General features: G+C 33.4%; 1 protein-coding gene across 4 annotated transcripts in view; it reads left to right on the forward strand.

Moving 5' to 3' along the window:
• The window catches only part of LOC132556938 (eyes absent homolog 1-like), a 138,987-nt gene that overhangs the window by 105,059 nt on the left and 18,584 nt on the right, over nt 1-15,344 (forward strand). For all 4 annotated transcript variants that reach the window (XM_060221392.1, XM_060221390.1, XM_060221391.1 and 1 more), the window contains 3 exons: nt 828-993; nt 8,183-8,242; nt 9,324-9,478. In XM_060221392.1, coding sequence (XP_060077375.1) covers nt 828-993; nt 8,183-8,242; nt 9,324-9,478 — 381 coding nt within the window. The remainder of the gene's footprint in view (nt 1-827; nt 994-8,182; nt 8,243-9,323; nt 9,479-15,344) is intronic.

A 15,344-nucleotide genomic window follows, 5' to 3' on the forward strand; every position in this document is an offset into this window, starting at 1 on the left:
AGGTATGAGGGGGAATCGTAAACCCAAACATGGTTACCATAGTAATTATCTAGCAAATATGTAAATTTTTTTTCCAATTTGACACTGAAGGTATGACAGGTCTGGTCCGACAAATACCCTTACTGTTTTTAAAACATCCATCTTGGGCATTATCTGTTCTAGTCAATTTCGATGATATTTTTAAAAGAGAATTTTTCTTACCTGTTGTTCTTGCCTGGAATTTCTGAACTCACCTGTATGTGGACAAGATATATTTTCTTGGGTTTGCTAACATTGGTAGACAGACACTGATTTCATTTTCTCCTCAATAACAAAAAACAGCGGTATTATTATATGAGCGCTGGAGTACAGACAGCACTAAAACATACTGGTTTGGAGGTGAATACCTTGTGCGCTGTTCAATCCATCAATGTCAGTTTCATTGTCAGTGTTTGTCTTTGTTCATTTTAAAGGAAATTAAAGATAAAAAAATCTCACATATACAGTATATAAATATAAAGAAAATTATCTTTAGAGTTAAAAGATTAATATTATATTTTTTATGATTGATTTTAACAGCTATCAGGCTTTAATTTTATTAAAGTTAAGTCAGCTCTGTAGAATGTCATGTACTAGAGAAGTACTTCTATATTTTGTATGTTTTATTCTAGGAAGTCTTGTATACAATATATTTCAGTGGTAAAAAAGCTGATACTATTTTACGGTTGATTGGTTTGATGCTGTGATTTGATTTGTAGAATTGATTCCACAAGCCCAAACCATCGATCATGCTTATAAATCTGTCTTAGTCACTGTTAATTTCTTTTGTATATTTTTTTATCTTCCAGTCCATTGAAGGTTTCAACTACAGCAACTACCATGTCCCAGGAGCAGCTAATCCATATTACTACCCCAACCCGTCCCTGCTAAACAGCACCCCATCAACAACAGGTGGCACAACCATGACCTATCAATTGGTTAGTCCACCAGATGTCCAACCAATCAAAACAGAAGGTAATTGGAGCTTAATTAACAAACTTCTTTTTCAAAACTTTCAAAATGAACTTTTCTTTTGCAATTCATTTCCATTAGTGGGGAAAATAATTCTCATGTTAATTTAAAGGTTTTAAAATTTGATGAATAAATTAATTTGAAATTGAAATCATGTTTGTACAGTGAGTTGACATCAATAAAAGTTTTAAACCAAGAAATATTTGGAGCATGTTGAATAATTAGTTTTAAAATGAAAGAAAAAAAGAAGATATTTGAGTTTGTGCAGTGACATTTCATGCAATTTTGTAGATAGTTTATTTATAGACGATGAAATTGACATTGAAATCAGGAGAAAAAGTTTATTTTTAAGTGTCAAATGTCAGTTTCCTGTATAAAGATGTAATAATAATTGTCTACAAAGATCTGGAACGATCCGGGAAGAATTAAGAATTGGGTACAGAGTCTACATATCTACATAATTTCTGATCTACAGTACAAAATAATTGAGATTTTAAGCCTTTACCAAACATGAAAAATATGTCTACAGGCCCAGAACTTATCATTACAGAAATGTCTTTATATGAATTGTTTCAAGGAAAAAATCCCATGTCCCATTGGAACACTGTTAAAAGGATTAGTGGGATTTCAAAACAATTTTTATACCTCCCTCTTTGAAGAGTTCCAAGATAAACATTCAGAAATAAAGAGGATTAGTGAAATGTTTTGGACCTTTTTACTTTCATTAAAAGCAGATTATTACAGAAAATTACATGCTGTTAATACTTTTAATGTTACAAAGTGTGTTCTTTCCTGTGTAAATGGAAAAAAACTATGAGAAAATGTAGTTTGCACTAGTTGACATGACATCTCATTTCCAAGTTTTCTCTTTCGAGGTCAGACATGGCCATTTCACACATAAAATGTACATGTTTTTGGTCATTGGCCGGACTATATGAAAAACTCCTTGTTATTCAGCTTGTCAAATCAACCAGGACTTTACCATTTGACACATAGAATAGCCGTGTCGATTAAAATTGACAATAACTTACAAGTGACAAGGTTTTCATAATGACCGTCGCTGTGTTATTTGTCAAACCTGAGGGTAGCTTGTCGGAGTGATAAATGATGATCCCCTCTCGCCCGACACTTTGGTATTGTCACCTATTACCCTTTACCTAGATAGAAGAAATTAAATGTTATTTAGGATGGTGCTTACTCAGATAGTTTCTGTAGATAAGCAGGCAAATGGAAGTCACTGTCGGTGTAACTGGAGTGCTCGAGGTTTATTGGACAGCTTTGATTTGCTATAATTGAAAACATAACCTATTCTTTTCAAAATCATTTTGAATGTATAGACATTATTTTGGCTTTGTTGTCCACTGTAGGATCTCCCAAGGTCTCGGATATTTGTGATTTTACTTAAAAAATTTATTGAATTTTCGGCGTTTCAGTCCATTTAAGAGGTCTAGATTTTTGCTGTTTTTCATTTCTAAATCAGCATTATATGTAAAGAAATTTTGTTTGTTGTCCATCTTTATTTAAAAATTATCAAAATCTATTAACCGATTTAACAATTTTTTGTCGTTGTTGTCAGTCAGTTGATCTTTCTATCATTCATTTTATGTTTTTATCATTTAATTATATTTCCAAGTTAAGAAAAGATTATCATTGTATGCTGTACAGAATTATTCATGGACTTGTCTTTTTGTTGTCATAAAAGGAAGTAAATATCCGGCTACCGAAATCTTCATTTGCCCAAATTTTAAACAAGTGTCAGTTTTTCCCTCAGTGGATGTAATAGGAAAGGTAAAGGAAAGATGATTAAATTAGTGATATCATTTTGAAAATTAGAAACATTAGCACCTTAAAAAAAAAAAAGAAATCAAAAAAGAAAACAAAAGTATCATTTGTACAAGATATCGCTTTTGACTTGTGTCTCATCATAAAATTGTTGAATTGTTAAAAATGAATTTGAAAACAAGTGATACCTAAAGTAAATACAGCATGTTGACAGTTGCTAGAGCAAGTGTAAATAAAATCATTAGGATTTTCTTATAACTAGAAACCTATTTCACCATCTAACATTTTACATCAGTAATTTTATCATTTCATTGTAAAACAACTTCTTATATTTTCCTGAAAAATATTTGACTTCTTTGAAACTTGAAATAGAATGAAAACTGACTATGTACCAAGTATGTATAGATATTTATGTATAATAAAAAGGTATCGATAGATATTGATAAAGTGGCTGGAGAACAATCGTAGTCTGTTCAACCCACATTACACCAGCTGTTGGATAGCAAATCAACCCAGGGGGTCCGAGTAGGGAGTGTGGCATGGACAAAGCTAGTCCCTACCTGTCGTTAGGTAACTTGCTGTCTGGTAACACCTGGTCGCTTAAATATACCATCAATTATATCGTAACTCATTTCTACCATTCAGGTTATCCTTAGATATGGCACGGAAGACGATTGTGTTTTTTAAACTTAAATTTATTCGTAAAAATTATGAAAAAAAATTCTTGTTACATTTTGTGAATATTGAAGTAAGTTGGATAAATAAAACCTATTTAAAAAAATAGTTTTCCATTGATTCTTGTTAAATAGAAATGTTTGTATCTCAGTATGAAAGAGTACTCAATAAAACTGAAGGCCTGGTGACTTACACAATGAGGACTTTACATCACAAATTAGACTTAACTTAGAATTAACGTATCTGGAGGGTTGCGGTAATCAAAATAACAACTTAGTAATAAATAGGTCCGAGTCACAATCACAACTTAGTCTCTGACTCAATAGAGGACTTTAAAAGTCACAAATATTAGTATCAAAAATAGCAAAGTAACAATTCTGAGGTTCAGGATTTCACTGTGCTTCTCCGGGAGAGCTTAGACCTTAAAGTATGAAGTAGATTCTGAGTACCCAACAGAGATTTAACAGCAGTCTTAGTGACAGCTTAGACATTGTATATCCCTGAGGGCTTAGACATCAAGTATCTGAGAGAACTTAGTAACCAGGAACATTTAGTTATAGAAATGGAATTACAAAAACAGGTGTCAAAAATACGAATACCAGTCAAAGAATCAGTACATGTATATGTATTCAAAACAGTCCTTTTAAATTTATGTTGCAGATTTTTTTTTTCCAAACTGTATCATCAAGAATAGTTTTTTTAAATAACTGAATTTTTTATAAAAGTTTACAGTAGGCAAAGAGTAACAAAATTGTGTTAAATTTTGCTGTGAATCACTTGTAAAAGCCCATCATGTTACCAAAAGTATTTTTGTGCAGAGCGTTTCAGACATGACCAAAAAAAGCATGTCGCTCCCCTTTTATCACAAATTCTATCTTGTTTGTGGTACATATTCCGGGTGTCTTCCTCCTGTCTTCCTTCGCCAGGCTTTCAACACAAGAACAAAAATAATCTCCATGCCTTTTGTCCTTGGTAACCGGGAGGGAACCATCTCTCGACCCTATCTGCCATAAACATTGTCGAACTTTGACCCCAGCGTTTCAGCATGGTTGACTTCCTGAGGGGGACTAACGTGATTTATCTGACTAAGTCCTCTAATTCGGGACCACTGTGTATTGTGAAGTTTTAGATGCTACCTGGAATGACGGAGAAAATTGTTTTGAAAATAAAAAAAAAACTAAAATGTTGAGATTGTCAGTTAGGCCGGATCAGTGGGACAATATGGGACAATTTATTGCAGTGTGCTTGCCAGTGTGTTGTTATTTTTGTTTAGTGACTGTGATAAAAATTCCTTTTTTACGATCTACTAGATTTTTTTTTTTTTAAAGCACAGGACGTGAATTTCATGCTTATGTCCCACTACCTGTGTGCCTTTGGAAGTTAACGATGCAGAACTCTCTCACTAACACATAAAGTTGAGCCGATACATTTTTGGCCATTATTGGAGCTAGTTTGATAAAGTTTAGGAGGGCAGTAAATATGCCATGAAGATTACACGTAGTGGAACACCGTTGTCCAATTGTTGCACCCCCTCAGGTATATACGCCACACACCCATCATACATTCAAGAGGGGAAAATCATCACAATAGGAAAGTCACATTCTGATAGTATCTTCTTCAAAACAATTATTTTCATGTACAGATAAAGACTTTTAAATGGATTTTTTTTCTTTGTTCTGAAGAAAATTCAGACCCCTTGTTTGTCTCAAAAGTCCCTCCCCAATATATCAGAGATCTTGACTTAATGTAGATGAGATCTATACACAAGCATGGAATATTTAAGTCAACAATTGTTTGTGTAGGTGGATGAGGTCGTTATCTAAGTTAATGAACCCAGGTGTTATATATTGACCATATATTATTTGAAAACAGAAGCAATATTTTTCTTTCCTTTTCATGCATTTATGATGTATTATTTGTTTGTTTCTTTGTGTGTTTGGATTTTTGTTTGTCAAAGTTTTAAAATGTTCAGCTATTGGACTTACAGAAATGATGCCAACTGTTACCAAAGCAACTGAGGTTAGATGAATGATTTTGGCTGTACACTTGTACCGATTCTGAGGACATGTTTATGAATGGGCATGTAGCACTCTTTCTTTAGATGTACTTTTCCCAAACGCCTAGTAACCTGACGACTTTACGGCCTGACAAATTCTAAAATTATGCAAATTTCTGCACCTGCAGACTCTCTGTTAAAAGCTTTATCAAAGCACTTGGTCTCAATTTTCAAGCTTAAAAAAGATGCCTTATCCCTGTTAGATAAGGCACTTCTAGGAGTTGAAAGATTACTCATAGAAATCTCAAGTACCACTTTCCATAGGGTTCCATACCACTGGCCTCGGCTTGTGTGATAGTTTCTCACAGACCAACACATACCACTGGCTGTCCATCAAATCTCAACACAAATTGCATAGTAGCCAGGACCCCAAAGTTCTGACATTTAGAAAGACAGACACAGATTGCAGAATTCCTTGTTGGTGAGGAGATATTTTACTTTCATATTCTACAAACAGATGTTTGGAATCCTGTTTAAATATAACATGATTAGGATTGGGTAGTTTTACAGACTACTTCAGTGCTTATTTTATCAATTTTAAAATTGAGGTGTTTAGAAACAAGAAAAATCCCTATATATATAAAAAATGTCAAATGAAACTCAAAGTTTGTTAAACAATGCAAAAACATGGCCAAAAGAATTATTTCCTTGGTGACCCTTGAAAAGTGTTAGTAAAGCCGGTTAAAAAGTTTACAAGATATTCAAAAGTGATAGTTTTAATTTTGCAAATACATTTTATAAATATAATCAGTGTCTGAAAGAAAATATGTTCATGACCAATTATTGAAATATTCAGATTAAATAAATATAGTGGAGTATTAATGAAGAGGCTAGCCTGAACGTACCCAGTCACCATGGTGACCATGGCGACCCACACATCTGTACCACTCATTATCTTCCATCAGCAACACCCGTAACAAGATACAGGTGACATATTGGAACTATTGACAAGTCCATTCAATGCAGACGAATCCCTTTGGTTATTTATTCATAAATCTCTCTTTTCTTAAAAAAAATAGTATTGATGGTTTGAAATAAGACTTAATTCAAGTATTTTTTTGTTTTTTTTATTGATGTTTCCCTCTGAACAGATGTTATTACATTGAACTCCATTTGTGTTTATGCATTTGCATCATCGAGTGATAATTCATTGATGCAAACCATTGTCATAAACTGCCCCAGTGGATTATGGGTAACGTTAGTATTTGGTATATTATGGGTATTATGGGGTAGGAGGTTTCCTGTGAGAATGTCAGGTTATGAAGTTGATACTTTTAAACCGTATACCTAATACTTTTAAGTGAGTAACCTGCATTTAACATCCAAACTATTACTATATCCTATATGCGAATTTCCATGGATAGTGTTTCAGAACACATAGAAACATTGGGGAAACAGACCGTAATTGTATACCAGAAAACACACTGTAGAGTCGACCATGTTTATGCTAGGGGTACAACCATACCATTTAATTTCAGATTTGGTTGCAGAAAAAAGCTCCCGACACATAGCTTATATTTAGGGCCAGATATCACAGGTCTTCATTTGATCTGATGTCGTTTACAAATCCGTGTTAGAGCGGGTCATAGCTAGATCCTGAAGTTGCATGCTTTATTTTTTTCTCTCTGTATGTCTAATACATCTTCCGAAAACATTTTGTGACTGTTGAATATATTAGTCTGACAAAATTTGAGACGGAAATTGTCACTAATACACGATTAGTTGTATTTACATATTTTTCTTTCCCCGTACTTATTATTTGCTCTTCGAAAATGTCATCGGCAAATGTCATCGCGGGGAATTACAAGCTATCATCTCATTGTGTTTGGCTGGATCAATTTATTGTCGCAAAAGGGCTTTTTGACACAGTGATGGAGAAAGCAACAACTCATCCGGGACCGACTTGAAGCCTGTCATATATTATACCATTGGATTAGACCTATACAGTTTAGTTATGTTTGTTGGGCTTTTTTTCATCTTTTTTAAAGTGGTCAATTTTTAGCAGATTGCTGAAGACAATGTACCTTTGTAACCCTGCCAATTACAACACTTTTTTTCCCAATAGATGTTGTGTAGTATACAGATACAGCAAATAGGTTTTAGAGAAAGAGTAGATACCTGCAGGGATACAGGGAATAAACTTGGATATACTGTCCACACATTTAAGAACTTTTGGTAGACATTTGAAATGTGACAATTTGAAAGCTTCTTATTAGATTGAATTTGAAATGCCTATTCAACTTATGCATTTTCTGTAATTTTTTTACAAATTATTAACCTTAAAAGCAAGCAATTTTAGGAAATACCAATCACTGGCATATTAGGTGTTGCCATCCTGATGTTGTCTGTTGCATTATGATGTGTGTTGCTGTTGCTATGGTGTCTGTTGCTGTCACTGTGTTGTCTGTTGCTGTTACTATGTTATCTGTTGCTGTCACTGTGATGTTTATTGCTGTTGCTATGCATCTTGTGTTGCAGACACAGTTTTGTCTTGCTGTTGCAACACACACCCTGTTTTGTCTGCACAGTGCCACATAAGCTAGTATATATATTTTTTAAAATTTTTAACCCTTTCTTACTTCACTAAGCATTTTTCACCCTTTACCAAGCTTACATTCCATAAACATTGGATTTAATTTGTTGGAAAAATTGATAACATTTATTTTATGTTTCCTATAGACGGCCAATACGCACAGATAACCAGTCCCTCCCCGCCAGCTCGTGAAAATGGAATAGCCAGTGAGTATAGAGCATACTTTGCACGCATATTAATATTTCATCGACTGATGATTATGTGTACCTGTATGACGGTGGCCTTGAGAAGCACGTCAGGTAGAGGAGGTGTGCGTATTGATCTTGGTCTGGCACATAGCATTCGTAGTTTTGTTTAGTACTTCTAACTAATACTGTAATTGCAATTTTAATGATGAAAATTCTACACAAACAACGAGAAATTCCAGGGATCAAAGATGTCTGTTGTATCAGTGCTCACTGAGTTGAATCAATAGATCAAGTACAAATTTATGGTGTTTACCTCAAAAATGAAGCTATCTGAGTTGGAAAAAACGAGTGATGTAATTGTATTTTATAATTAAATTATTTTTTTTTAAGAGAAAGAAACATTTCTGTTTGGTATTAGGGAAAGTATCATGTTTTTTGCTTTAGATTAGTAATTAAAGGTTTGTTGACAAGACAGCCCTGTAAATCATTAGTACACTTTTTCTTATTTCTTATTCTTATTTGTAAATAAAACTCCATGTTGAATTGTTATGTGATGTTGATTTACCTTGGTCTACAAAAAATACAATCAAAACACAGCAATCACATTTACATTTTGTGAATTTCAACAGAATTGGAACACCTTAAATCCCCATAGCTTTTATAACCTTGTAAGTGTATGCGCTCCTGAATTAGGGTTCGAAATGGGAAAACTAGATAAAAAATGGAAGAAATAACAAAACTTGGAATAAAAGCAATTTTAAATAATCTGTTTATGTTAGTTTTGGTGAAAGTCGGACACATGGGCAAAAAAAAAACAATAAAGAATTGTACAGCTCTTTTGTATTAATTTGAAATAAAACAAAGTAATATACACACTAAAATTTTTTATTTTTGTTTATTAATAAAATGTATTTATGATGTCAGTACACTTTACCATGTGTCAGAGGTTTTCACATTAAAAGATTAAATTTATGTACAAGTTTGTTTGAAGGGTAAAATATTTGTAGATAATCATGCATTTGTGGGTTTTATTAAATTAAAACTGTTTTGCTTTCTTTGTTAAACTTATGAAAATATCCGTTTATTGGTTCTGCTGTAGGATCCAGAAATAGCAAGCCCCGGTCGGGTCGAAAACTGAATCCTTCTCCGGGTCCGGAGTCAGACCTGGAACGTGTATTTGTGTGGGATTTAGATGAAACTATTATCATCTTTCATTCATTGTTAACGGGATCCTACGCGCAAAGATATGGAAAGGTAAGACATTTCTATATTTTATCTTGCAATAAGCCTAGGGATAGGGGACATATCACACCACAAGGAAACTGTGTTTGCTGACATAGCTAGATAGCAAGTGATGTGGGCTTATTGTCAATGAATATGGTACATTTTACTGCGTAATTACCCCTGATATGAGTAGTAATTAAGAAATATGAGTAGTAATTAAGAACTCTTGGAATCTGATCATATTTAAGTATTGTGATGTGACATACAGTGCTTACCTCCCTTGATGAGAAATGTAGGATTTTGGGATACTGGTAGTGTCAGTGAAAAGATTCATTTGTGCTCTTAAATTGAACAGAAATAGACTTTGCTGTCAATATGAAGAAATTTGGAAGATTTCTCTAATTAAACATACTTGAGGCTCTAATTGATTTCATACATTTCATTTAGTTCCTTACTTGGAAGCCATGACAGTTGTTCGAAGATTGCTCTGTTGAATCTTGTATGGGTTGACATGCGCTTATTTAAAAGGTTTCACCAGCATACCAGTTTGTGACCTTGGGCTTAGTTGCAGGGTCAAGTTGATGACAGTCCATGCAATCTGTTTTAATGTACTAGCAATTATCATTAAAGAAATGTTTAAATCTTGAAATACAAAATTTAAATCGGGTTGTGGGTGGCATCATTCAGATGTTTTAGAGTTAATACACTAAACAAACTGGTTATTTTGAAGTTTCCTTCTTCAAAACCATTTAAAAGCAGTTTAATGCAAAAATTGACATCAGCGTTTGATGTGTATGTTTTCAAACACAGAAGACAAAAATCTTAAAGGATTTTGTAGAACAGTTTTCAAATGCTGTATGAAAAACAAGTTGCACTCCTTTTGAACTAGCCCGAGTCGAGTGCATGTAGTGTATTTCTGTCATGAAAGGTTTACACCGAAGCCTTTTTGTAGTAGGCGAAGCATTGTTCTCTACCAGGTAGCGGGGATGACCACGACGTCTGCTCGGAATGTGGTCCATGGAAACCATAGTTTCCTCATTCTGTTTGTACACAATCACATGACCTAATTGTGTTCGGACAAATTATGCCTTTTGTTTTCTTTCTTCTTGGTGCACTCCTGAAATGGCTTTGATCTTTTGTGTGTATAGCCATCCCTGTTTTTTAACCTATACAAATGGATAATTGGAAATGGTGATTATCTACAAACTGCAGTAGAAAAAAAATTACAGCAGTAGGGGACTGTGAAAGGAACGAATTAGTGGAAGATTTACGTTCATAATAGAAAACCGATGCATTCAATTGTCCGATATTTTATAGTTTGTGATTGATAACTTAGGCTTTTTAAATAGATAATACCAAGCTTGCCTCATTGATGAATAAACTCAAGAAGCATTTACTTTGTGTTAATGTTAGATAATTAAAAGAAAACGTTATTTTTTGATGTTTGTAACGATTGTCAATTGTTTGCAGAAATGATTTTGTTTACTGAGTATTTTAAACAGTCTGTTGTTTTATATGTTCATGATGTTGATTTTTTTCCCCTAAGATCAGTTTTAATTATATGTGAAATTAACTCAGACTAACAGGAAATAACTGTTGAGTTATGAGGTATAGAAATAGTATTAATGAAGAAATGAATTTATTTTGATAATATATCCTCTATGTTTTTATATTTCAAAGGATTTAAAATATTTAAATCTAAAATGAATTTTTATTTTCCTTTTGGTGGTTCATATTTTAGAGAATATCTTTATTTTCTAGGTTAGTGGAAAAGTCATATATAAATGCTCCCACAAAATTTGCCTTTGAAAAACCATTTAAGTGACAGTGCATTTTACAGAATTATAATTCATGAAGATACTTTCTATATGAAAAGAAGTAATTTATACAACTAAGAATGACACTCCTCTTAATGATCATAGTTAAAACTGTGGACTTCATTGTTATAGATGTTTTACCCATGTGTCATATATTTGCTACAAGTGATTTTAAATTAATGCTAATTGGAAATTTGTAAGTCCAATCACATCTTTTAGTGGTCAAAATTTCCGGGAATGAAATATTTATTTGATAAATGAAACTTTTGGGTTATTTTCTATAAACAAGACGATTTCCTGGTTTATTATTAGCTTCCTACTCCAGACTTGATTTGTGGACTCCAGGCTTGATTTGTCAGGGTAGTAGTTTGTTTGGGCGTGGGATATTAAGGTCCTATGAATTGGGATAAATGTTCTGGTTCATTGCTTAGAAATGTAACAAGAATATTTAAATGGAAATAAGTACACATGAAGGCAGCAGAATTCTGTAACCGGGTCATATTATTTTAATGTTTGCTCCATCAGAGTGCAAGTGATGTGTGCCCTGTACCTAAACATTGGATGGGTCAGTAATCAGCTGACCATCAACTGGGAGCTAACAAATCGTCTGATAACGCTAATCATGTGTTTAATGAACTCATTGAGTCCGACATCACCTTGTTATGGTTTCTAAGGAAAACATGACCCACCACTTTACAAGAGCTTTCCAGGGCAGGTCAGATTGAGCAGGGAGTTTTCTTTCAGGGGGGAGGGGGTAGCCATCAAATGGGGTAAAACAGGTCCTGTTCTGAACTAAAATTAGTCTTATTAGGTGTTTGTAAGAAGTTCTATGGGTCAGTTAAATTTTCAGTACAATTCATTTCTCAGTGGCATAATTTTATATGTTTGACCCCATGGAGAGCCCCCTGCCATCTGCACACTGCTTACCCCTCCCTCTCCCCCTCTTTCTACAGTATCTCCCCCTCTCATCTCCTCAAAACAAACACTTATAGGCTATACATGGACTGTGTATTTTTCATGTGACAGAAAATGATCTTGAACAGCTGGTTTCTGCTACAAGTACATTCCAAAATCAAACAGCACCCGACAAGATTTGCACAATTTTTCTATCCTCCCGTATTTTCAAGAAGAGGTCATATTTCTGTATTGAGGTCTGGCTGAAATATGCCAGTTTCTCCTTGTCAGTGTTATTACAAAATGGCCGTCTATTTACACAAACAATACGGGCTTGTTTGCTATTTGTTTATATATTGATTAAAGAAGAGTTGAACACTTTGTGAAAGCGAAATCTTTGTCATGTGTTACAAGGATCTTGATGAAGAGATAAGTATGTGGGATTATGTGAATAGCTTTATTAGTTTATTCATAGGAGAAAGAAAAATATCTACAGAACAAAAAACATATTTTTATTGGAAGTTAAACTTCTGGGCTTCTATTTAGAAAAAAAGTAATGTTTCAACTAAAATTACAGATCAGTGTTTTCATTTAAAGTTTTTCCACTGAAAAAAGGGTTAGAAAACAGAAATCAAAACATGCAAACAATTCTGTAATTAAATATGAAGGTATTTTTTATTAAATAATTTTAAGAAGAATTTGAAAATTCGTTTGTAATTTGAAGCAAAACTTTTTCATCATTTTTGACTTGTGTTAAAAGTAATCTGTTAGTTTGTAATTTTGGTGTCTTTTTTTTTTTTTTTTGTTTGTTACCAATAAGTCTTTTTTTTCTAAAGTCCATTCTTTGAAAGAAGAAGTAATTTTGGTCTCATAAAAGATTCAAATTTGACACCTTCTGTCCTTGACTATGTTAGATGGTTTTGTGCTTGGCTTTCGTTGTTTTTTCATCGACTGTCTTGCCCAAGGTTAGTGTTCTTTTTCCACATCATTACCTAGTCATTTTCATTAATATACCCACACCAAGATATATTATTAATTCTATTCAGTTTGAAATTAGAAATTTTATGATGAAATTGTCCATAAAATTGCTTGTCTTCTCATGCCAAGGCTGGACAATAGACTGACGGTCAGTTCATTAAAGCCAAACTGACCATTGTATCCATTCCACCTCAGGACATTAGCTATTTGACAATACAAAAGCTGGCATCTGTGACTTTTGTAGGACATCAAGTTTGACGACTCTGCCCCTTTTGTAAGGTCAGCTATGGTCAGTTATGGTCAGCATTGACCAGGAAGGCTGTTTTCAATGTAGACTTTTAGAGAACTAACAGTCAATTTGTTAGACAGAAGTGGCTATTGAGAACTGGTAATATAAAATGGAAGTTAAAATGTCATCTCTCTCTGTCAGTCATGTTAAGGGCAGATGTCATCTACCCAAGGGTTTGGGGAGTGCACATTTCAGATACTGATATATTTACTCAGAAAGGGGTGGTCAACTTCGACATGTCTGCAGGGTATATTGTAGCTAGAGTTAACATTAGCTAATATACAATGTACAACAGTAACCTGTTTTTGGAGCAAACTTTTTTTTCCATATTTATTTTTTCTTTCTTTTTTCATTTCTGATATCTAAATAATGATTTTGGATTTTTTAAAATCATGATTTATATTGTGCAAATATTTATGTTTGGTAGGTATTGTCATAAGTGCTTTTTTTTTAATGTAGATTTTCATGAAAAATACATGATTTTCTCCTTAAAATTTGATGAGAATGAAAATTATTTCATTGAATTTCATCACTCAAGTTTAAAATGTAATGGGACAATTATCTGTAATATACTTCATTGATTATTTGTTGTCAGTGAGAATTTGGATAATTTATTACTGTAAATTCTCTTTTTTTCTAAAAAGGATGGTAAAAGTATGAGTCAAGCATATGTAGACTTTTGTGTCTTTTTAACTGCAGTTTTCCACATAATTAACTCTTTCCAATTGACCCAAAATTTCTGCCTCCAAATGTAAATATTATCAAAAGGCTCTTAAGTAAGAAGGTCAATTAAGCCGCCAACATCTTGTAAGTTTGTCTGCTTATTCATGTGATCAGATAATGCTATTTTTAGAGTTAGGACAAAAAGACGTTAATTCAGATGGCCAGTTCACCGTCCTGTCGGCAAAAATCCAAATACTATTAACACGCCTTTTGTGTAAGAAATTTGAAGATGTTTGAAATTTTCTTCAGTAAACATTTCTTTTCATTAGTCAGCCATGTTGACTAACTTTCACTCTAGGTGTCTAGCCTAAGAGGTTTCAAAAGTAAACCTTTGGAATCTGAACAATAAGCGTTTGAACAAGTCTTATAGAATTTAGGATTTTCTTTGCTTGTTGACAAGATATCGACATTTTGAAAAAAAAAAAAAACTTTAGATGATGGCATTCATTTTTTTTTGACTAGATTTTAAAATTCCCACAATCTCTGTGCTAATTGGCTTAATCCAAGCTTCTGATAGCTTACACATCCCTAACTGTGGAACCGCATGGACAGATAAATATCTTCACACTATACTGATTAGATTTAGCAGACATTTGCTGTGTGCTTGCTATCAAAGCTTTTATGAGTAATTAGATTGCCAGTAGGTTTTGCAGGAAAGCAATGGGCAATAACGAATGTTTATGCGGCTCTGAGGAAGCAAAATAGGACAATGTACTGCGCAAGTAGGCTTTCATTAACAGATTTCCAGAAAAATTGATTCAATTTCTGCCGAAATATAGTTGTTTATTGTGTCAATATTGTAATGGTCCATTTGAGAGAGTTAGTCGTGTTTAACTTTGTCCGTTAACGATAAAGGCTTTTTAATAATGCAGCCGAAAATGCCTGCAATGCAGTTGTTAGGTGAAAAATCTTGAATCCTGGGACTTGTAAATGAATTAAGCTCATCTAGCGCAGATATTTTTTCAATGTTTTCAAAACTGACTTGATTCGTTATTATAATCTATTGGAAGATGCACACATGCCTACGAGATGTTAATTTCACATTTAGCAGCATCATCAAAAGATGTATAGAGGCTTTTGGCAAATAATGACAGTTTGGTGTTTAATTCATTGCTCTATGAAAGCATCAATGCATGATCATTTCTTTTGAACATTTGAAGAAAAGTGTGAAAATTGGTTTTTAGAATTTTGCTTT

The sequence above is a fragment of the Ylistrum balloti genome, unplaced genomic scaffold (assembly GCF_031769215.1).
Source record: "Ylistrum balloti isolate Yb309-2 unplaced genomic scaffold, AGI_CSIRO_Ybal_v1 Utg370612, whole genome shotgun sequence".
Lineage (NCBI taxonomy): Eukaryota > Metazoa > Mollusca > Bivalvia > Pectinida > Pectinidae > Ylistrum > Ylistrum balloti.